General features: G+C 37.5%; 3 protein-coding genes across 3 annotated transcripts; 1 reads left to right on the top strand and 2 right to left on the bottom strand.

Annotated features, from left to right (window-relative positions):
• The first annotated feature begins 1,233 nt into the window (after positions 1-1,233).
• LOC101049434 (olfactory receptor 51A7-like) lies at positions 1,234-2,181 on the top strand. Its single transcript, XM_003923836.1, has one exon. It carries the CDS (start codon positions 1,234-1,236, stop codon positions 2,179-2,181), a length of 948 nt encoding a protein of 315 aa, XP_003923885.1.
• An 8,383-nt stretch (positions 2,182-10,564) lies between these two features.
• Positions 10,565-11,548, bottom strand: OR51T1 (olfactory receptor family 51 subfamily T member 1). Its single transcript, XM_010334237.2, has one exon. The coding sequence runs from the start codon at positions 11,546-11,548 to the stop codon at positions 10,565-10,567; it is 984 nt and encodes a 327-aa protein (XP_010332539.2).
• Positions 11,549-16,318: 4,770 nt separating this feature from the next.
• On the bottom strand, positions 16,319-17,271 carry LOC101049733 (olfactory receptor 51H1-like). Its single transcript, XM_010334646.1, is given in 2 exon segments — positions 16,319-16,611; positions 16,614-17,271. Coding segments are annotated over 2 exon segments (951 nt in total).
• Positions 17,272-23,798: the final 6,527 nt, after the last annotated feature.

Here is a 23,798-nt window from a genome sequence, read left to right as displayed (position 1 = left end):
TTCATCTGTTACATACTAGGTCTCCAATCTTGTTATAGTTTAGTTAACTGGGCCACTCTGTAGCTGTGAAAGTGTACGTTGATACGTTGAACTACAAAGTCCAAGAATCTCTTCTCTCCTCCCATCCTCAAAGATGGAGAGCACCATTATGGATTGATCATACGTAAGGACATTGTATCCATTGCCATACAAAAAGGTGGGATTTTCACTATGCTGTAAGAGAGGTTTAATAGTCAATCATACATGGCATATGTTGTGTCCTTACTTTGGACTGCTTCCTTTGGAGAGCTTGTGAGTAAAAACAGCTTTAGAAGCTGAGAGCCTGGTGATATGGTTTGAATATTTGTCCCACCCAAATCTCATGTTGAAATATAATCCTCAATGTTGGAGATGTGGCTTGTTGAGAGGTGTTTAGGTCATGGGGACAGATCCCTCATGGCTTGGTACTGTCCTCTTGATAGTGGACATATCTCACAAAATATGGTGTTTTAAAAGTATGTGATACCTCCCTTCCCTCTCTCACTTTTGTTTTTGCCATGTGACATGCCTGTTCCTGCTTCACCTTCTGCCGTGAGTAAAAGCTCCCAGAGGCCAATCAGATGCCAGTGCCATGCTAGAAGAGCCTGCAGAGCCATGATCCAATTAAACCTCTTTTCTTTGTACATTACCCAGCTCCAGGCATTTCTTATAGCAATGGGAGAACAGTCTATCACATCTTCCCTGAAAAAAATGTTTGTAGCAAATGACTAGAAATTGAAGAAACCATTAATTTTATTCATTCTTCAAAACTAGTAACTACTCCCTGGGGTTCCCTAGTCCTTTTTCTTTTAGTATTATTATTATTCTAGGTTCATTCCAGATCAGGGAAGGGAGCCCTATAGTCCATTCTGCCTCTATACAATTTTTTGTTGAAATGGGGTAAGACAAATCCTGATAACACAAGAGGAATTTGTTTGAAAGTTACTGCTCTTTCTGTGGATATGTTTTCTGAGGATTTAACAAAGACATATTATAGTACCCATATTCCTGGTTCTCCTTTTCAATTAACATCTGACTTTTTAATAATCTGTTTAGAAGTAATATCTCTCTTTTATTTCTTAAAATAATAAATCTTTCACAATTCCATTTTCTTTATTTCCTAGACCGACATGCTGAAAGGAGGGAAACGAACAAGGAGACCTGTATTGAGTGTCATTTCAGACCTGAGAATAAAGACTTTTCAATGAACTCAACATGCACATTTCCAATTCTTCTGAAATTGAGATTTCCACCTTCTTTCTGATTGGAATACCAGGGCTGGAGCGTGCTCATGTATGGATCTCTGTCCCCATCTGCCTCATGTACTTGGTAGCCATCGTAGGCAATTGCACAATCCTCTTTGTGATCAGAACTGAGCCCTCACTCCATGCGCCTATGTACTATTTCCTTTCCATGTTGGCTGTCTCTGACCTGGGCTTGTCCCTCTCCTCTCTACCCACTATGCTGAGGATCTTTGTATTCAATGCCACGGGAATCTCCCCAAATGCTTGCTTTGCTCAAGAATTCTTTATTCATGGATTCACAGATATGGAGTCCTCAGTGCTTCTGGTCATGTCTTTGGACCGCTTTTTGGCCATACGCAACCCTCTGAGATACAGCTCTATCCTCACCAGTGCCAGAGTTGCCAAAATGGGGCTGGCGTTTCTCATTAAAAGCATGGTCTTAGTACTTCCATTTCCTTTTACTCTTGAGAGGTTGACATATTGTAGGAAAAGCCTACTTTCTCATTCCTATTGTTTCCATCAGGATGTCATGAAGCTGGCCTGCTCTGACAACACAGTCAACTTCTTCTATGGTTTCTTTGTTGCCCTCTGTATGATGTCAGACAGTGTGTTCATTGCTGTGTCTTATGTTTTCATCCTGAAGACTGTCATGGGAATTGGATCCCACAGGGAGCGGCTCAAGGCCCTCAACACCTGTGTCTCCCATATCTGTGCTGTGCTCATCTTCTATGTGCCCATCATTGCTTTGGCATCCATGCACCGCTTTGGCAAGCACAAGTCCCCAGTGGCCATGATCCTCATTGCTGACGTTTTCTTGCTAGTGCCACCTCTTATGAACCCCATTGTATATTGTGTGAAGACACGGCAAATTCGTGAAAAGGTTTTGGGAAAACTGGGTCTACAACAATGGTGTAGGTAAATGTGGTGCAAGATCAGCTGGGATCAAGAAAGAAAGTAATATCTTTCTAAGCAAAGTATGACCAGTGATTTATCATTATCTTTTTAAATTATTCGTATATAATAGGCCTTTCTTACCCATAGGTTTCACATCTGCAGATAAAAAGCATTCAGAAAAAATGTATAATGGATTGCATCTGTACTGAAAATATAGATAATTTATTATTATTATTCTCTAAATAATATAGCATAACAACTATTTACATAGTATTTTTATTGTATTTGGTCATAAATATTCTAGAGACACTTTAAGGTATATGGGAGGATGTGTACAGGTAAGAGGCATATACTATGCCATTTTACATGAGACTGAACATCCTCAGATTTTGGCATCCTTAGGATTCCATAATCCTGGAACCAATTTCCTGTGGATAACGAGGGATAACTATAATCAGTACAGCATATAAGCTGTTTAAGGGTTCTGTGAACAAAGGACTCACATGGCCGTTGATAAGTACGTATGTGACAGTCTTAGAATATTATTGAACTCATGACCCAACACACTGAAACAGCATTTTAGTTACACTGTTTATAGCACAAGGATAAGTATATGTGAAAGCAGGGATTGTATTCCCTTGCAGAGAAAGACTATCAAGGAGCCGAAGATTAAAGGTTATCACCGCAATCCAGTTGCTGGTTTTCTTTCAGGTGATTTTCAGACACGTGGCATCTGCTGAGAAGCATTCAGTCAAATTTTGTGTGAATTACTGATTTCCCATTTAAGTGAAAGAAGTCTATTGTCAAGTATGAGTTGGTTAACAATTCGCTCACTTTGTGTCTTCCTTAACAATTAAATATGTAGTGTAGGGGGAAAACCCTGCAAGTGCCATGGCAAGGGTCTGAAGCCTCAGCCTGTTCTCATATAAATATTGATTTAGAAAAGAATTAGAAATGTAGGCACATAGTTATTCCTTTATATAATCATATGTAATCTTATAGTTACTTATACATAAAGATATATACTCAATATAACCTTTAATGTTACTGACTACCGGGTTATGAAGCATGGAACTGAGGTGACATTGTGAACAAAGTGATCCTAAGGCAAAATGCTCTAAGCCCTCTGTCACACCCGCATAAGGGCTGCTGGAGGGCGCCTGGGCTGTGCGGCAGTGCCAGCGCTGTTAAAGACCCCGCTGTTGAGCCAGCTAGGGACGGAGATGTCCAAAATGGCCGGGACATCTCCTTCCTGGGGAAGTTACGAGAAAACTCCGCTTCTCCAAGCTCTTGTGGCAAGGCCTGACAGCTGTCAGAAAAGCCCACAAACATCCAGGGGCTTAACTGTCTCTATGTGATGCTGTCCTTCAGCAGTCAAGTTCCATGTCTACTTTCACACCCTGCTTCTGCACCTGGTTTCTCTTTTTCTCAGAAGATAAGAATTAATGTCCTTGACATTTCTAACAAATATGCGAAGAGCTCCTAACACATTAGGTTTTCTCCTCCCCTAGGCTGCTTGAAAGCATTGGGTCCCCTATCTTTAAGACACGTGATTCACCTGACCCTATCACCGACCACCATTACCTCACCTTACCTTCCCTGCCCACTGCTTTGTACTCAATAAAAGTCAGAGCGTCCAGGCACTCGGGGCCACTGCAGGCCTCCGAGCTTTGGTTGACAGTGGACCCTGGAGCCCAAACTCTCCTTTCTCTATCTCTGTGTCTGTGTCTTTTATTTCTACAGTTTCTCATCTCCTCACCAGCAGGGAGCGGCTCACAGAACCCTATAGGGCTGGACCCTATAAGGCAGATCCAGTAAGTCTTCTACCTTGTCATTTTCACAGCCTTGAATTATAGCAATAAACTATCTCATAACATTTCTTAATAAAAAACAACTTTTCTCTATGCTAATCCAAGGTGCCATAAGCCATAGTTAATGTAAAGAACAGAGGAATGATTGTGCTCTTGGTAAGAAATAGGAAAAAAATTTTAAAATACAGTATTTTTAAGTACTAATATCCTTGATGAGAACATGTATCTAAAACATATGTTCTAAAATAATAGGTCTTATGGTTGCTTAGACATTTCATATTTTTGTTTTGTTTTTTCTTTTTTTTTATTGCATTTTAGGTTTTGGGGTACCTGTGAAGAGCATGCAAGATTGTTGCATAGGTACACAAATGGCAGTGTGATTTGCTGCCTTCCTTCCCCTCACCTGTATCTGTCATTTCTCCCCATGCTATCTCTCCCCACCTCCCCACCCCCGTCCCTCCCCCATTTCCCCCCAACGGACCCCAGTGTGTAGTGCTCCCCTCCCCGTGTCCATGTGTTCTCATTGTTCAACACCCACCTGTGAGTGAGAACATGTGGTGTCTGATTTTCTGTTCTGGCGATCATTAAAAAATCTGGAGACAACAGATGCTGGAGAGGGTGTGGAGAAATAGGAACACTTTTACACTGTTGGTGCGAGTGTAAATTAGTTCAACCATTGTGGAAGACAGTGTAGCGATTCCTCAATGACCTAAAAATAGAAATCTCATTTGACCCAGCGATCCCATTACTGGGTATATATCCAAAGGATTATAAATCATTCTACTATAAGGACACATGCATACGAATGTTCATTGCAGCACTGTTTACAATAGCAAAGACCTGGAACCAACCCAAATGCCCATCGATGATAGACTGGACAGGGAAAATGTGGTACATATACACCATGGAATATTACGCAGCCATCAAAAACGATGAGTTCGTGTCCTTTGTTAGGGACATGGATGAACCTGGAAACCATCATTCTCAGCAAACTGACATTTCATATTTTAAATTGCTATCTAATGTTTCAGTGTCACAAAGAGCTTAGAAATAACTTTAAACTAGCATGAAATACCTATGTAATATTTAATATAGCATAATATGCATGGTTATATAGTTTCATATTTTTTAAAGAAAATAGCCAACCAAAGATGTTTAGGTACCTCAAATTATTTTCTGTAAAATGCGTTTGTCTCATGTCTATTTTTTATTTGTGGGTACTTAGTACAAAGATATAAAACATAAATTTAGAATAAGTCAATCCTTAACAATTTTCTGCTATGAATTAGTAGAAAACTATTGTTAATTTATTTCAGTTTTATTACCTAAGTTGAGCTCACAAATAATTACTATTATTTCTGTTTCAAAGAACCATTTTGAAGAAGGTTCAAGCAATCTTTTATATTTTATATGGTGAAATAATCTTACATAGTCTATGTCCCCAGGTGAATTTAGGTGAGTTCTTATTGTCTGATGGTTGATCCTGACTCTATGCCCACACTGGGGAAGGGAAGAACAATCTTGCTTGCCTCCTCCCAGGCGGCATTATTAAAGTCTTTTTCTGTGACCTCAGTCTCCATTTATGCCATAAATATTAGTTGCTTGTCTGTTTCTCTTAATTTGTATTTTGTTTCCTCAGAGGAATTGCATTGATCAAATGTATTGGTATGTGTCCAGCACTTGTACAGTGTATAAAACTGGCATCTGACTAGTAGTCTGACACATTTCCCAGCTTGTTTTGTAAAACAAACCAAAACAACAACAAAAAAGTATTTAACAACTCAGAATATGCTGATAAATTACAAGCACAACAAACATCTCAAATGATAGAACACCTATTGCCAAAATAAGTAAGGAGTAACTATAAATTTCAAGTCAATTAAGCTGTCCTGAAAAACAGATCATGTTTTGTTCAACCACAAGAAAAAGAAAACATATTTTTGTGAAAGAAACAATGAAGTTTTTAGTTTTTCTCCTCAACTCAGAAATACAAATCTGTACTAGATGGAAATGACTCAAGTCATAAAATGTCAATAAATGTTTCTGGATCAAGAGTCAATAGGCTAAAAATTATCTGTTTCTCTCAGTTATCTAACAGGTTTAATATACTTCTAATTAAGCTTCCAGTAACATTTATTTTGTAATAACTAAAATAATTCTTAAAACAGAGATATAAGAGTAAACTGGAAAATATATAATAAAAATAAATACATTACAAACCATAATAAAGCTTAATATAATAGTAAGATTTATTAAACAGCTGTAAAATTGTCCAGTTTACTCAACAAATTGATTAGATCAAGGAAATAGAATAATCACATTGCAACATATATAAGATCTGAAAATGTAAGATATAATCAAGAAATATCAGAACCTAATATAAAATTGATGGAGTAGTCAAATAACACAGGGAGGAAAAAGGAAAACCTATTCAACATTTCATATTTTTGTGCATGTGATATTTATCACCCACCAAAAAAATAAGTACAAAGATAATTTTAAATTCTACTGAAATATAAGCAAATAAATTATGTCTGGATGGTGTAAGTTCTTTGATTAAATAACTACAAAGCTATTACAATGGAAAAGTAAAAAGAAAAAAGCAACCCTGTAATTCTTGTCAAAGTTCACAAAGTCTCTTACAAATAATCCTTAAGGTTGTGGTTTTATTCTGGGTTTGCCAACAGGCTGTCTGTCTAAAATAAAGTCTTCTGTCCTTAATCTTTGTTTAGGGTCAGACGCTACAAACTATATATATCTTGGAATTCTTGCACTTTTGAATACTAGTTGTATTTTTTTCCTTTTGATGAAGATAGAACCAAAGATATATTAATTCGGCAGCAATATGAGAACAAAAGCATTACATATATTTATTGAAAAGCAATTAGTTATATGAATAACGTTTAAGTCACAGTTTAGAAGATAATGACAATAGAATATATCTAGTACTAACCAGGTGCCAGCATTGGGCTATATGTTTACCAGAATTAACAGCATCAACTTTTGCAAGAGACTGGAAAGGTAGATTTTATTACTTCCTCTTCTTCTCTGGGTTAAGAAGTTAAAGATTTATGAAGTTTAATGACTTTTCCAGTAATATAGCGCAATAAAGTGTTAGGAGCTTAAATCTAAGCTCAGAAAGTATGATTTCAGAGCCCACAAATTCAGCCACTACAGTTGGTCAACCCAAGGAGACCAACAGTTATTTTGCCTCCTTCTAAATTTAATCATTTATATTTCTGGAAATCTATAATCAGAGATAGAATCAAATATATATTTATAAGAAAATATATCAAGGGTTACTGAAGTGTTAAGCAATAGGAAATAGTAGCATAAACCATGACATACAAATATAATGACATGTTATTCACCAATGCAACACAGCATCAACAACAAAGTGTGCTTGCTAAAGCCTGAATTGGTTTTAAAAATTAAATGAAACATTAGACATAGGCCTACTATCATGTAGTTCAGGTGGTGGGGAAAATAAGTAAATAAGTAACAAATTAGCAAAGTATGATCATTTTAATTATACATCTAATAAAGGGCCTATTTTGGTGGATAGTGAAAGCAAAGCTTCCTAGAAGTAAAATCTAATATAAAATATGGTTTAATAGAGAATAATGAATAATAGCACGCAAATATTTAAGACATACATTTCCATATAAACTATTATCTTAATTTCTAAATGTACATGTATGTATGCCCATGTGTTGGTTTATTTAAAAAAAACAGGTTTAATACACTTAGGTTATATACAGTCATGAGTTGCTTAATAAGGGGAATTTTTTCTGAGAAATGCATCATTGTGTGACTATCATATAGTGTATTTACACAAACCTAGAGGGTATAGCCTACTTCATACCTATGAGATAACCTATTGCTCCTAGACTACAAAACTGTACAGCATTTTGCTGTCCTAAATACTGAGGTAACTAACACAATGGTATTTGTGTATGTCTAAACACAGAAAATGTACAGCAAAAATACTGGTAGTGTAGTCTTATGGGACTACTGTGGTCCCATAAGACATTTGAGGTCCTTGTTGACTGAAAGGTAATTATGGGGCACATGCCTATATTATGTAATCTCCCTATAGGATTGCAAATAATTGTTATTATATTTTAAATATTTTTCTATTTCTGAACACATTCACACATTTTAATTTTATATATTACACTCATAATCAGAAAAACTCCAAATATATAAAATACATTGCTTAAAATCACAAAACACAAATTCATTGCCTATTAACAATTACTATAGGAATGGAGTACATTGATAAAAATGTTTTTGGTGTTGAGTGAAAATGTTGCATTTTGAGTCAGGTATTAAAAACTACATCTTTGAGTAGACAAAGATTAACACACATATGGCACACTATTTATGACTGTCATAAAACTGGAAGAAGTATCACACATTCTCACAATTGTTCATCTAAAACCTTTGGAATTCAATTATATTTCATATTTTAAAAGAGCCATATCTCTCTGGAAGTATTACCCTGCACTCAAACATAGAAATATTTCTGAAATGAAATGTGTAAAGTAAATTATGATCCATTAGTATGTTCATACAATGTCCTGTTAGGTTTTTTAGCCAATAAATTTTGACACCAAACTTAAGAAAATTAAAAAAACAAACAAACGAACAACAACAACAAAAAAGCAGTTTTTCCAGATATTTTGAAACTTCTAAATTGTGAATAGAAAATTGTAAGTTTACCAAGGAAAACTTTTAGAAAAGTCTTCAAAAGGAGCGACTGTAAAGCCAGAGACATCTGAAATAACTGAGGCAGAAAAGTTTGGATGGTTAGATTAGTGTGTGATCTGGGATGTCTGCCCTGCCACAAGTTAATTTCAGGGTCAAAGATACTGTCATAGTATGATACACTCAGGAAAATTGTATGGCATCAGATGTCTAGAAACTAGATATGTATTTAGATTCTACATCTTTTCTATACCTTTGGATTCTATATCTATCCTGTATCTTTGGATTCTTGCACTTTTGAATAATAGTTGTATTTATTTTCCTTTTGATGAGGACCGAACCACAGAGACATTTATTTAGCAGCAATATGAGAACAAAAGTTGAAAGATAAAATACTGAATTGTGGTATAATAAAATACAAAGACTTCCCTCTGAGTGCACAAGATGAAGAAACATTTTGGCTACAATGAGAGACTTAGAGTTTGAAAAACTGAATTTTACTTATAATTGCATTACTTTTAAGGATGGTCATTCACTTGTGTTTCCTCACCTAAAAAGTGTGTGAGTCCTGACACACACTCTTCCGCAATCTCAATTACCTGAATATGATGTATAAAAGGAAACTCATGCAAATAATTTTAAATATAAATGGTATGTGATTATTGTTAGTAAAAGGGATTGGAGCCCAAGCGAAGCAAAATCACAAAGTTGTCAGTGCTTGAGCTGAACAACGCAGCTTGAAAGAAAACTGAGGCCAAGAAACCAGATTGAGACAGGTGTTCCCTATCTGCCAAGGAATAGGAAGTTGAGATAAGGGGAGGAAACAGGTGGCTCAAATCAAAGTACCTGCTTGATCGGCAGTGCTCAGACATGAATTATCCTAGGTAGGATGAAATTGTGAAAACTGTGAAAAAAAAAAAATTGAAGAATTATCTCCAGCACCCTAACAACCCTGCACCTGAATTTACTTCTTCACAAAATAAATATGGTTAATAAAGGCAATCTAGAAATTTCCAGCTGAAAAGCATCAAAACTACTGTTCAATTCTACAGTGATGAGTATACTACGGAGTAGAAGCAGTTAATAGCTAGGTAAAAAATTAACAACCCAAGAAAAAATTGCAAACAAACAAAAAGCTGCAGTTCTGAGAGTTAGCAGTGGAGTCGCTATGGAATCAGGATTAGAACTGTATTCGAATACACAGGCAATGGAAAATAACAAAAGTCAATATGTAATGTTAGATATTGGATGGATTGGAGGTATGCAAAGTACTAACTAAAACTGAAAAAGTATCACTTCTATTAAGAAGAAAAGGGATTAAAGAAAGATAGAGGTATAGGGAGTATATTTGTAAGGATACAGTGCCCTCTGGAAGTGACTCCAGGAACTGAAACCAATGGGCAAGGCTTTCCTAAAGTTTTTAATTAAAACTTTCTATGTGTGTGTTTTTGTGCACATATGTAACTTTTCCTTTTACCAGCTCAAGTAACAACCTTCATTGCCTCACTGGAAATGTCACCTCAGGGTTAAAAAAATGTTCAGCTGGATGTGAAAAAAAAATTGTAATTTATTTCTGTTCTAAAAATTACTGTTTTAAAGGAGATAACTAACTTATTCCACTATATTAAAGTGACTTTATTCTGCTTTCATATGCACAGGAGTCATGTCATTGTTTAAAATGGTTCAGGGACTAAACTAAATTAATTTGGTTTTAAATTATGGCATTAAAAAATGAAACTCTTTGATAAACTCGGGGGAAGTTACTGTCTTCTTCCCACTCCAAAAATTCAACTGGAATTGACTCAGCAACCAAAATGTCTGTGGATAAGACTGCCCCAAATCCCTTCCTTTCTGAAATATAATTCATGTCCTGACAATTTCCTACCTTCAATCCCATCTTCCTCTAAGACCCCTCACATTAGGACCCCATGAACCCTTGGATTGGAGCAGCTGGAACATAGCCTGGCGGATTGTCTTGGTCTTCAAGCTGTAAATGATAGGATTCAGCACAGGTGGTAAGAGCAGGTAAATATTGGCCAAAGTGCTACAGAGCACCCTTGGGGTGGACTGGAAGAGGCGATGTGCTAAAGACAGGCTGATCATTGGTACATAGAAAACAGTGACCGCACAGATGTGACAGACACAAGTGCTGAGAGCTTTTTGTTGCTTCTTTGGGGCCACAATGCTCAGAACAGTACGGAGAATCAGGACATAAGAGAAAATAATAAACAATAAGTCAGTGCCATTCAGGTAGAGCTGAAGAAACAATCCCCAAAAACTGCTGATCCAAGGCTTGGAATATGTGTATTTGATCACGTCTGGGTGGTAGCAAAATGGATGGGAAAGCTCTTGACCTCCATGAAAAGACGCAGTGTTTATGGCTACAACAACAGGAAGTAAGAAAACTACTGGTCGAAAACAGATGACCAGTCCTATCACCAGGATCATCCTGTCTGTGAGGACAGTAGCATAGGTCAGTGGGTTACAGATAGCCAGGAAGCGGTCAAAGGCCATGGCTCCCAGCACCGAGGACTCCAGCAAGGAGAAGGCATGCACAAAGAACATCTGAATGAAGCAAGCGTTAAAGCTGATCTCCCGGGCATGAAACCAGAGAACACCAAGCACAGTGGGAAGGGTCGTGATGGTCAGACATAGATCAACAGCTGCCAGCATGGAGAGGAAATAATACATGGCCTTGTGGAGTCTCCGCTTAGTAATGACGACAAGAAAGATCATACTGTTTCCCAAGAGGGCAATGGTGTAGAGACAGCAGACTGGAATGGAGATCCAGACATGAACACATTCCAGGCCAGGGTATGCAGTGAGGAGGAAGTTTGAAGAAGACGAAGTGGTGTTATTAAATATCGCCATGGTTGGTTGAAGACACTGAACTATGAGGAAAGAAAAATAATTAAGATTCTTATTACGTGTCATACATTTTATTAGTCATTTTATATACAATTTTCAATTTACAGTAGACTTTTTCATCTGTTTTAAAGAAAGGAAATGGACACGGGAAGGTTAAATAGTATATGCAGGCTAAAATAGTTAAATAGATTCAAATTCAAAACCAAATTTATTAACTCCAAAGTCTATTATTTTTTACTGAACTTCAGATGATCTGAGAGGCCAGGCTAATGAGACAAATTTGGATGGCTGAATGTTAATTTCCTTCTTTTAAAATATAAACATTTTTAACATTCTTTTATATTTGTATATAATCTACAGGAGGGATAGAGATGAGAAATAAGCAAATAGAGAGCTATATTCTCATGACTCATCTAAAGAATGTGGAGTCCAAGTGTTTTTGAAACTATGTGTAAAAGTCTACATATGTTTGTATTGGTTTTATCATCATGCTGATGAATGCAGAGGGGTGTTTGGGGTGGAAAAGTAACTGAGAGATGAGATGTTTGTAAAGCAGATAGCAGTTATCCTCAGTTCTTTGAATGATATCTCATAAAGACAAAAAAGAAATGACACTGGATAATGTGAGTGGGGTAAAAGGAGAGGAGACAGTGGCTCCGTTTGCTGCTGGGGAAATTTTTCTGTGTAATGGAGACAGAAAAAGAAGGAGAGGGCTTTCTCTCTGTGAGCTCATACACTCTGAAGCCAGTGGTAGGTCCCAGTTCAGTGCCTAAGTTTATCAAGGTTTTCTCAACATTGCCAGCTAACCAGAGCACTATGTTAGTGCTTTCTCTCTTCAGGTATAAGCCTCCATCCTACTGGCCAGGAAGAAGATAGCATCTGCCCATTCATATACAGAAGGCCAGGTGAAATTGTTTGAATAACACTCACTCCACTCAATAACTGAGTGACCCAAAGGTCAACATCCAGATTTTCTGGGCTCAGTAATGTAACAGACCCATCCTCTTCATTTACCAACCCTACCTTCTGTTAATTTGTGAACACAATTATATTTCCTACACAATTCAGAATCTACCCTGACAGTTACGTGACATATTAAGCTAAAACTATCCTCTACTTCAATCTTTGCACCACATTTTGCTTGGACCTTTCACTTGGTGCTTAATAATGAGGCACAGCTGATATTGATCATTTACATATGCAAATACCATATTCTTTTTCTGCCAGAAGTTTGAGTTTTTTTAAAGTTTGGACATGCATGTTTTTAATCTCTCAGTGCTAGTTACTAGTTATCTAGTAATAGGATCAGAAAGTAACAGGATCAGGAAACACAGAAAGTTTCATTTAGCAACACTGATTGATTGCCAAACGACTATCGCCATGGAAAGAAAGTTTTGAGTTCTATTGCCCTTTGCCTTTGTCTCTTCTCTCTCCTCCTGTCTTCTCTCTCCCTATCTCAATTTCTTCCAGTATCTGTTACACCCCTCTCTTTCTTCATCGCATGTTAAAACTCCCATCAATTTATTGTTTTATCTTCTTCCTCTCCTTATCTTACCATCCTTCATTTTTAAAAAACTCCCTCTCCTTCAGTTTTTTTTTCCCCAGATTTGCACTCCTGCCTTACCTGGTCACATCAGCAGGAAACACCACCAACTTCTCTTCAGTCCCGTAACAGAGCGGGGACTAAACCAGCTTCCAAAGCAAGGACTTTATAGGCAACCCAGTAGAGTCCCCAGGCAACAGAAAGCATTCTTGATTAGTAAGCATTCTGGTTGGAGTAAGAGTGATGGAACCCATATGCTTATATTCCCCTAGGCAACTCAGCCATATCTCTGAGACTTACCTTCAAACCCTGCTCCCAGGCCCAAGCAAATCCCATCCATCAGGGGCTGGGAGAAGAGCCCTAGCCCTGGAGGCTGACAGTAATGGATATCTGCAAAAGCTGCCTGCCTGGGTCAAATAACCATAACCATTCCTCTTTACCTAGCCTTAGGCTAAGGACTCTCATGCAGGAAGGCTCCTTGAATGTCAGAGCTGGATTAGGAAGGCAGAAAGAGTCATCCCATTGTTCTCTGCTTTCAATATGTCCTCTTCCTAAGAGGTCTCATTACTCCCCTGGCTAATCCTATATCCCTCTTCTTACACAGGAACTCCTCCTAAGAACCCCTCCTATTCAAGTCATATCTGGAGCCATCTACCTTCTAAGCATAAGTAACCTAACATTTGATAAACACATAATACATGCCAGAAACTATATCTTTCAAATATATTGTCTATTTTTTCATGATCAATCTTATGAGTTACGTATTATTACCTATTATTTCACAGCTGAGGAAACTGAAGCTCAGAGAGATTTTTTAGTAACTTTCCTGTCTAAAAGTTAGTAAGTTGCAGAAATGGTACTCAAGCCTATTTCAGAAATAGTACCAGAAATGGTACTCAAGACTTCGAAAAAAGTCTTATTTCAAAGCTTTTCATCTTAACCAACATGCTATATTACCTTCTAATGCCAACTGCTTCCATTCATATCTTCAGGAACTATGATTTAAATGAATGACCCTCAATCTGTCAGTTTCATAGATTGATTCCCAACTGTGTGCCCACATCTGGTTTAAGCTTCGTTTAGACTGGAATCCAGCTATTCACAGTAGACAGTCAATTAACAATCCTGATTATATCTAATCTACCCTGGCCTTTTGTACTTTCCACCCATCCCCTGGTGCCAAAAAGACAGAGTCTTTTTGTCACTCAGGCTAGAGTGCAGTGGCACAAGCTCGGCTCACTGCAACCTCCACTTTCTGGCTTCAAGCAATTCTCCTGCCTTAGCATCCCCAGTAGGTGGAATTACAGGCACCAACCACCATGCCTGGTTAATTTTTGTATTTTTAGTAAAGATAGAGTTTCACCATGTTGGCCAGGCTGGTCTCAAACCCCTGATCTCGTGATCTGCCCACCTAGGCCACCCGGAGTCCTGGGATTACAGGCATGAGCCATAGCACCTGGCCCTTTATGTGCTTCTTAAAACATTTTCCAAATATATTCTCATTATGTATGTATGAGTCAGACTGAGCAAAGGTGCTTATCCCACTGAGTATCAAGGAAGATCAGGTAACTTCATAGAGTTGCACATCAGGTAATGCTCAGATGCATAAGTAAACACTACGCTCTTTCCCTGGTTCCTATCAGTGAAGATATGTGACTGTGAAAATTCCAAATAAGATTTATGAATTTTAAATAGGAACAGAAAAAATAGGAAGTATTAAATCAAATATAATATAGTTTTCATTAATTAATTAATTCAAAAATATATATTAAGTGTCCACTATTTTTCTAACCTACATTACACACTTGGGATACAATGAAGTGGGATAAAAGTGTCCCTGTTCATACAGAGTATATATTAAGTGCAAGTCAGAAAAGCCCTCTGAACAGAAGTGAGGCTGAGATTGAGATCTAAAGCTTTTTTTTTTTTTTTTTTTTTTTGAGACGGAGTTTCGCTCTTGTTACCCAGGCTGGAGTGCAATGGTGCGATCTCAGCTCACCGCAACCTCCGCCTCCTGGGTTCAGGCAATTCTGCTGCCTCAGCCTCCTGAGTAGCTGGGATTACAGGCACGCACCACCATGCCCAGCTAATTTTTTGTATTTTTAATAGAGACAGGGTTTCACCTTGTTGACCAGGATGGTCTTGATCTCTTGACCTCGTGATCCACCCGCCTCGGCCTCCCAAAGTGCTAGGATTACAGGCTTGAGCCACCGCGTCCGGCTTGAGATATAAAGCTTATATGAAATTTCTTATTTTTCCAACTCACTGACTACACCATTTCCTCAAACTCTGCACATGCTATTTATTTTCAATATTTTTTCCTTTCTGATTCCAACCTCTTAAAAATGTATGCCTTATGTTATAAAATCTATAAATAAATACACAAACAAAGACAAAAGAAAAGAAATGCTCTATGTTCATCACTGAATACCAGAGTGATTCTAATGGAGTATAAGAGCTATATTCTCAAAAAAAAGTTATTATACCATGACATACAACAGAAAACTACTCAGCAATAAAAAGGAATAAACTACCAATACATGCAATAACATGAGTGAATCTCAAAAGCATTTTATTAAGAAGCTAAACATGAAAGACTATATAATGCAAGATTTCATTTGCATGACACTGTGGAAAAGGAATCTATACAGGGAGGGAGACCCAATCAATGCTTGCCAGAGGGTGGGTGATAATAGAGTGATTGACCACAAATGCACAACATAAAGAAATTTGGGAAAGTTATAAAATTGTTCTGTATCTTTGTTTCAGTGGTGGTAAGTAACACAATGCATTTGTCAAAACCTATGAAACAATATACCAAGATGAGTAAATTTTATTATACATAAATGTTTGAAAGTTACTTAATACTATGTTAAAGTATAAAATTTTATGTTTTTATTAAGCTAAAATAAATTATTGCTCTTATCAAAACCATTTTGCAATTTAATTTGACAACCCATTACATTTGTACTGTTCAATACAGCAGCTACTAGCCCCATATGACTACTTAAATTTACATTTAAATCAACTAAAATTAAGTACATTTAAAATTCAGTTCCTCACCTTGCACTAATAAAATTTCAAGCATTTAATAGCCATGTATGGCTACTGGTTACTAAACAGAAGAGAAATAAGAAAATATCCATTTAGGCTGGAATTTCTATTGGATAGTACTGTATTTGATACTCTTGTCTAACTCGATTGCATTTACATGGAAATAGTAGATGCCATTAATGGCCAACCCTAGCCCCACAGAAGGCCTGGACAATCCGCCATCAGATCTGCTTGGTCCTAACACTGTACACAATGGGATTGAGCACAGGAGGGAGAAGCAGGTAGATATTGGCCATGAATGTGTGTATTACTGGTGACAAATGCTTCCCATGGCCATGAATTAGAGTCATGCCAATGAGAGGCACATAGAAAAGCATAACTGCACAGATATGAGAGAGGCAGGTGTTGAGACCCTTGAGCCTCTCTTCCTGGGAAGCAATGTCCAATACTCCCTGGAGAATTAGAATTAAGAGGCCAAAAGTATCAAGGCATCTAGTACAATGATGAGGATCACAGCCAGCAGGCCATAGATGCTATTGACACTGGTGTCAGCACAGGCAAGCCTCATGGCATCCTGATGGAGGCAGTATGCATGAGAGAGGACATTGGAGTGGCAGAAAGGTAACCTTTTGGTAAGAAAAGGCACAGGGAGCACAGTCACCACACTCCGTAGCAGGACTGCTGCTGCAATCTTGCTGATTACACTGTGAGTGAGAATGGTAGCATAGCGCAAAGGAAAGCGGATGGCCACAAAGCGATCAAAGGTCATGGCCACCAGAACACCTGATTCCACTCCCCCAAATGTGTGGATGAAGAACATCTGGATAAGGCAGACATTAAAAGTTATCGAACGCCAGTTGAACCAGTGAACACTGACCATGGTAGGCATGGAAGACAGTGAAAGGCTGAGGTCAGTGGCAGCTAACATGGCTAGAAAATAATACATGGGTTCATGGAGACTTTGCTCAACTTTGATGACAACTAGGATGGTGACATTTCCCAGGATTGTGGTACTGTAAAGAAGACAGAGGGGCAAGGCCATCCATAAGTTCTTCTCTGGCATTCCTGGAATCCCAGTCAGGATGAAGAAGCTCTGGTGGTTCTCAATAGTTTGGTTGAGTAATGACATAGTGGAATAGAGGTTTGACTAGGAAAAAAGAGAAAAGCTCATTAAGTCAAACAGGCTTCAAATGGAATCAGTAACTGTAAGTGTTGAGATGGTAGCAGTAAGAGGAAGTAACTTAAATATTATTCTTGAACATCCATGTTCAGCTTGATACAGAAACCAATAGCCCCTGCTGCATGAAGCAAGAATGCTTTCACTAACCATCAAATTTTAAAATATCTAGGAGAAAAGGAAACAAACAAACAAAAAACCTCAGTCAACATCTGAACCTAATAGGAACATATGCAATTCAAAAATATCAAGAAGCTACCGGTCTTGCAGACTACAATACTAGGGAAAAATTTGGTATTGTGTATTTATGTATATAATAAACAGTAACACCAATAACCATGAAGAATATATTGGCAACTGTGGGAATTCACTCAGGGTAGTGGCAAAAATACTAAGAGAAAAATAGTAGAGAAAGTTATAGAACATAGTCAAACTCGTTTGGCAGGTCTAAGAGTTTTTTCTATAGTTCTTGACTGAAGGCAGCTAGAATCTCTTTGCAAGAGCCAGGGATATTAGGGTGCAAATACAATAGAAAGTGAGTAGTTTGCCTAGCTAGCTTGTTTACTCATGTGGTATTAAAACGAATCTTTGAGCCAGATGACCCTCTCAGGGGCAGGTTGATGAGGGAGATTACCCACTAATGGTGTTTGCTTTGGACATTGGAACTTGGCCTTTAATCTTTCTCTACAAGTGTACTGACTTAGAGCCTCTGTTATTAAATCTATATTAAATAAATGAGGAGGGGGGAACTGGTCAGGGTCATGTAGCTGCAATCTCTCTCTGTGAGTGGCTCATGACCCCTTAGCCCACTCGTTCACTGGCAATTTGTGTCTGAGTGCATTTATTCAACCATCATGCAGCTGGGGTCTGTGGGACAGACATGGACAGGCAACCACAATCCCAATAAAAGGACTGTTCATAAACATAGATGTGCAAATATAAATATGTGTGGATGTGTGTGTGTGTACATCTTGGTTGTGATCTTAAATTGTTTTGTTTTTGATACGATCCTTTCCCTCTGTGGTACTCAATTTCTTAATCCTTCCCCTCTTTGGCACTTGTGTGATGTGAGATGGAGGAGGAAAGATACACTTTAAGGAATTTAAAGCTCCGAACTTCTGTATTCTTAAGAGTCTGTGAGTACTAAAAGGATCTGAGCTGGCAGCAAGCAAGGGAGGAAGAAGTCACGTTGATCCCAAGGAACTTTAAAAAGACCTACTATGGTAGGAGGATTAATAGCCCACAAAGATTTCCTGATCTGAATCCTTGAAAACTATCAACATCTTACTTTGCATGTCAGAAGAGGATTTTCAAATGTAGTTAAAGTTAAGAACCTTGAGATTTAGAGTTTCTTCTGCATTGTCCAGGTAGGTCCAATCAAGTCACAGGACTGCTTAGAAATGAATAATCTTTGTCAGCTGCAGAGAACCAGAAAGATGGCTGCATGAGCAGGGCTGAACATGAATTACTGACATTGAAGACGAAGGAAGGTACCCAGGAGACAAGTAATATGAGTGGCCTTTAGAAGATGGAAAAGGTAAGTGAAGAGAATTGTCCCCTAAGTCTCCAGAAAATATTGCATTAAAAAATGTTTTAAATCTTGGTTTTAGCCCAGTGAGACCCATTTTGGACTTCAGATCTAAAGAACTGTTAAAAATAAATATATATTAATTTAAGCCACTAAGTTTGTAGTAACTTCTCATGGCAGCAATACAAAACAGATACCCAGGAGCCAGAAAAGAGATGCTTTAGTACCTTTTCAGAAATATCCAGTCTTCCCATTGTCATTTTCATTTATTGAGGCCCTTTTTCTTCAATATGTTCTTCCTTGCAGTTAGATTTCTCTGTCCTAAGGTGCATCTAGAAAGGAATTTTGAGATTCATTTTTCTCTTTATTAGGAAGCAGAATGATATCTAATACCTTTAAAGAGTTTTACAACTAATATATGGTTCAGCCAGATTAAATCTATCCATGGAGAATCTCCCAAAAGACAGGTTCAAATAATGTTCAGATTACTGAAGTCAATGCCCTGAGTATCAAAACTCATCTAGACCTGTTTTCCTGTTTCTCCGTAAAAAAGATTCATTCTCCTTCTTCCATGTTCCTGTGTGACTGTTCTAATAAATGTCATCTTTAGTTAGCAGCAATTACATTTCTCACTGTAACTCCAAGTAAGGCCTAGTTAAGTCTATGGGGAATCACAGACATTAATGTCTACTGCTTGCAATGAAGAAGATTAAAGATCAAGATTAAAATCTTTTTTTTAAATTGTATTTTAGGTTTTGGGGTACATGTGAAGAACATGCAAGATTGTTGCATAGGTACACACATGGCAGTGTGGTTTGCTGCCTTCCTTCCCCTCACCTGTATCTGTTATTTCTCCCCATGCTATCTCTTCCCACCTCCCCACCGACTCGTCCCTCCCCCATTTCCCCCCAACGGACCCCAGTGTGTAGTGCTCCCCTCCCTGTGTCCATGTGTTCTCATTGTTCAACACCCGCCTGTGAGTGAGAACATGAAAAAAAAAAAAAAAAAAAAAAGATTAAAATCTTGATGCCACACAATCAATTATCTTCCATTTTAATATTCTGGTGTCATCTTAAGAACATATATTCAAATGTGCAGCTGAGCTAATCTCCTTTTCAGGCCAGTCTAACCACAGCTGACAAAGGTTCAGGATTAAAGAAAGAGTAGTGCTATAGTGGCTCTGAACTTTGCATTTATCATAACCATTTTGAGAATCCCACAAAGAATCTCTCAGTTAAGAATGCACACACACACAGGCACACACACACACCAACACACCATACACACTTACACAAGCAAAGTTCTGCATAAAAATTAAATGAATTCAGATATTTTTGAAAAGCATCTATGGACCTAGGTTAAGAACTCTTTCTTTAAGGTATTCTTTTTAAAAAATGAAGTAGTAGCCTTGGTCACTGAAAGGAACAAATCCACCAGACAAAATCCAGAGCTACACACAAGAGACAGAGGGCTCTGGATACTTGGGAATGAATGAGATAGAAGAAATTACTCCAAATTTCTCAGTCAGTAGTTTAGTGCAGTATTTTTTTTTCCAATATGGTAGTCCCCAGAAATATGCATCCATTTTAATTTAAATTTATTACATTAAATTACAATTTTACCTTACTGGTACTAGCCATATTTTAAATGTTCAATGGCCACATGTGACTAATGGCTACTGAATTGGATAAAATGGTTGTTCAATATTTTTTACATTTTTCTATGCAATATTTATTTTCATTGGCAGTTCCAAATGACCATGAAAGACTCATGAGCCAAACACCAATTGTTTTATTTTTCATTTAAAAATATATTGTCATCTAAGTCTTTGATGAAAATGTGGCTTTGTCCGTCTGTCATAAAACACATCATTTTCTGCAGACATGAATGATGAATAAACAAAACAAACAGGGAGTTAATGGGAATGACAGTATAGCAGTTGCATTCATGATTTAGTATCATTCCACTTTTCATCCAAGAAAATTGTCAATCATCCCAGGAATAAAAAATAAAATGCTATGTAAGGTACAACCTCTTTAAATTGTCAATTTTTAGCTGTTTGATAATTCATTCTTAAGCAAACTTCAACCACTTGCTACCTGCTGTATTCGTCTTCCTACTCCCTGTAGAGCATGTGAAACTATGATTGTTAGAAAACTTTCATCACTGCAGAACATTTTATTGAAACTTCAACAATTGCAGATGCAGACTGCAGACTTAAAAAATACCAACATCCTCAATGACTTCTTGAAAAATAATGGGTCCAATTGGATTGAGGGTCTATCAGTTATATAATAAGTGTTTCTCTTTACCTATATCTCTGTCTCTCTTTACCTATATCTCTCTGTCTTTGACTCTGTTTGGCAAATTTGAAAAGAAAAATAGCTTTAAAAATAAAGGCTCTGGGGTTTGAATCTTAGCTTTATGACCTTGAACATGTTATTTAATAATCACTGTGCTTAATTCCTCACCTCTTTAAAATAAAAATGAAAATAATAGTACCTACCATGGGGTTGTTAAGAGTATGTGTTTGGAATATTGATAGAGCACTTAGATGAGCACCAGGAAAATAGTAAAGACTCAATAAAGTTCAGATATAATAAATGCCCATGTATTATCTATAAACTCAGTAATGTTTGCTTGACTGTAAAAAATGTCTCTCAAAATATTTGTCATGAAATCTATTTATATGATTCTAAATTTATGCACCTACATATATATGTATATAATTTATATATTTTGATCAAATTCTGTATTGCCTAAATCTGTCTATCCGTCAGCCAGTTTATTCCAACATTTAATACCAGTGGCTTTCAGGCAGTGGCTGTTGCAGGGTTCAAGACAGTGGATTCTGTGGCTCTGTCTCAGTGACTTTGCACTTCATCACTAATGCTTACTGTAAAGGATTTAGTGAAAGCAAGTTTCAGATAAGCCAAAGATGAAAAGACAATATACTAGTAGAATTCACATGTAGTAAAAATCAGTAAGAAAAAGCAAAGAATAAGAAAATTGATTATGAGGGATGAGCAGCCACAAAAGAGACACTACACTGGCAATCCAAGCAGCTTCATCCTAGAGACCTGCAAGACATTCCAGAATTTGGGGCATGGATAGTAAACTAGGCTCCTGATTCCTTAAGATTTCATGAACCAAGGAAATTTAACCATGTTTAATTTACTTATTGATTAATGACTTCAAATCTGTTAAATTTCTGCAAAGTACCAATGTGTCATGAGTAATCAGAGGACAAAAAGAAGGATTTTTCTTTTTTCTTCCAAGACCTGTTAGCAAAGAACACATGGAAAGCAAGATGAGCTACATGAGTGTACTGTATAGCTGGAGTTGAATGAAAGCATGCTTTACAGGTGGGTCCTTATGTCCAGCATGTCTCATCAGCTGGGCTTAGCTTAATTCTGTCTCCCTCAATAATAGTGGTAGACCATGGAGAGAGTGGAGCCTGAACTTTCCTCACAGCAATAGGGCAGGAGCTTCCATAGATTCAGAAGTATGTGGAGGTCAAGACGGAGAAGGAGCGAGCACTGAGGCTCCTTCCTGTCTATGTAGTATTCAACTTCACTTCTATACTCTTCTACCTAGGCGGGAAGGTGGAAAGGCTGCTCTCTAAGAAACAGGCATGAGCATACTATACTCTTAAAGGATCTGAGCTGCTAAGTAAAAGCTAGCCCTTTGGACTTGTTTCTTGTGAGATTCATAGACCAGTATCACTAGGATAAGAAACTATCTGCTATTGACCTTGAGCTGGGACTCAGAAGAAGGGGATCAGGGGTGAGGGGCATAGGAGGACAATGATCTGTAGGACTCTTGTTTTGCTGACTAGCTTTTGGTAGAAACACATACTTCCTTTTCTGCCTAATTCCCACATCTACAGTTAGAAGCATTAGTTCTATTTTAATGAAAAGGAGAAGAAAACGAAGAAGTAATGCTTGCTGAGCATTATGATCATTATAGACTCTTTATTGGTATTTAAAAGCACAAGCAATGTAAAAAGCACAAGCAATATCCTGTGTGTTGCCCTAGATAGACAATAAAAGGAATAATGGGCCAATATTTTAAAATTATTTTACTACTTTAATAATAAACAATCTAATATTTATTGAGTGCTTGTTCATGTTCCCGGCCCTGTTCTTAGCCCTTTACATGCCCTATCTCATTTAAAGATACAAAACCTGTTATTACTGTTATTGCATGCACTAGAAAAACAAGGGTCAGAAAAGTTGATTAACTTGTATCACGTCTCAAAACTAAAGCTTAAATATAAGCTCTCTGATTATTGTGCTTTGAAGTTCTATTTGGTTCTAAAGGAGAAGATCAACATTTAGTGAAAATTTCTGCCGTTAAATTCAAATTGGAGATAACATAATGAACTGTGCTCAATACACAATCTCCTTTACCTTTACCACTCAGTGCTGACCTTTACATTTCTCTCTCTCTCTCTCTCTCTCTTTTTTTTTTTTAATGAATTCTACTCTGGAGCAGCCAGAAAGGCATTCAGCACTGCTAACACCCAGGAGACCCTACATTTTTCTACGAACTGTCCATACTGCAGTCTCTGCCATTCTGTGACAAGATCCTCACAGAAAGCACTTCTGAGGGCTCAGATTTTTCCCCAACTTACCCAAAGCCTGATCTAGAAGAGTCCTTTCTGATGTATCAACCACCACAGCACAGAGATTTAAAACCAACAGCAGCCTTGCCCAGAATTTCCTCTGAAATGATTCTATGGAGACATGAACATGTGACTTTCCGGAGTTGCCCCAGGACCAAAGACTAGTCAGAACCAGGCTTCTGAGCATGCTACACTACTTTGTCTTGTTCCCAGAGGACCTGGTTTTGCTTAATACAGATCTGTGGTAGCAACCCATACAAACTCAGAATTATTCTCAGTCCTATATGAATGTGCATCAATAAGTACATCAAAATACAATTATAC

This window comes from Saimiri boliviensis, chromosome 6 (genome assembly GCF_048565385.1).
Source record: "Saimiri boliviensis isolate mSaiBol1 chromosome 6, mSaiBol1.pri, whole genome shotgun sequence".
In the NCBI taxonomy this organism is placed as follows: domain Eukaryota; kingdom Metazoa; phylum Chordata; class Mammalia; order Primates; family Cebidae; genus Saimiri; species Saimiri boliviensis.
This window is presented reverse-complemented; position numbering and strand designations above follow the sequence as displayed.

Coding starts and splice junctions, on each gene's coding strand:
- LOC101049434 (XM_003923836.1), top strand. CDS start 1,234: ATGCACATTTCCAATTCTTCTGAAATTGAGATTTCCACCTTCTTTCTG.
- OR51T1 (XM_010334237.2), bottom strand. CDS start 11,548: ATGGCGATATTTAATAACACCACTTCGTCTTCTTCAAACTTCCTCCTC.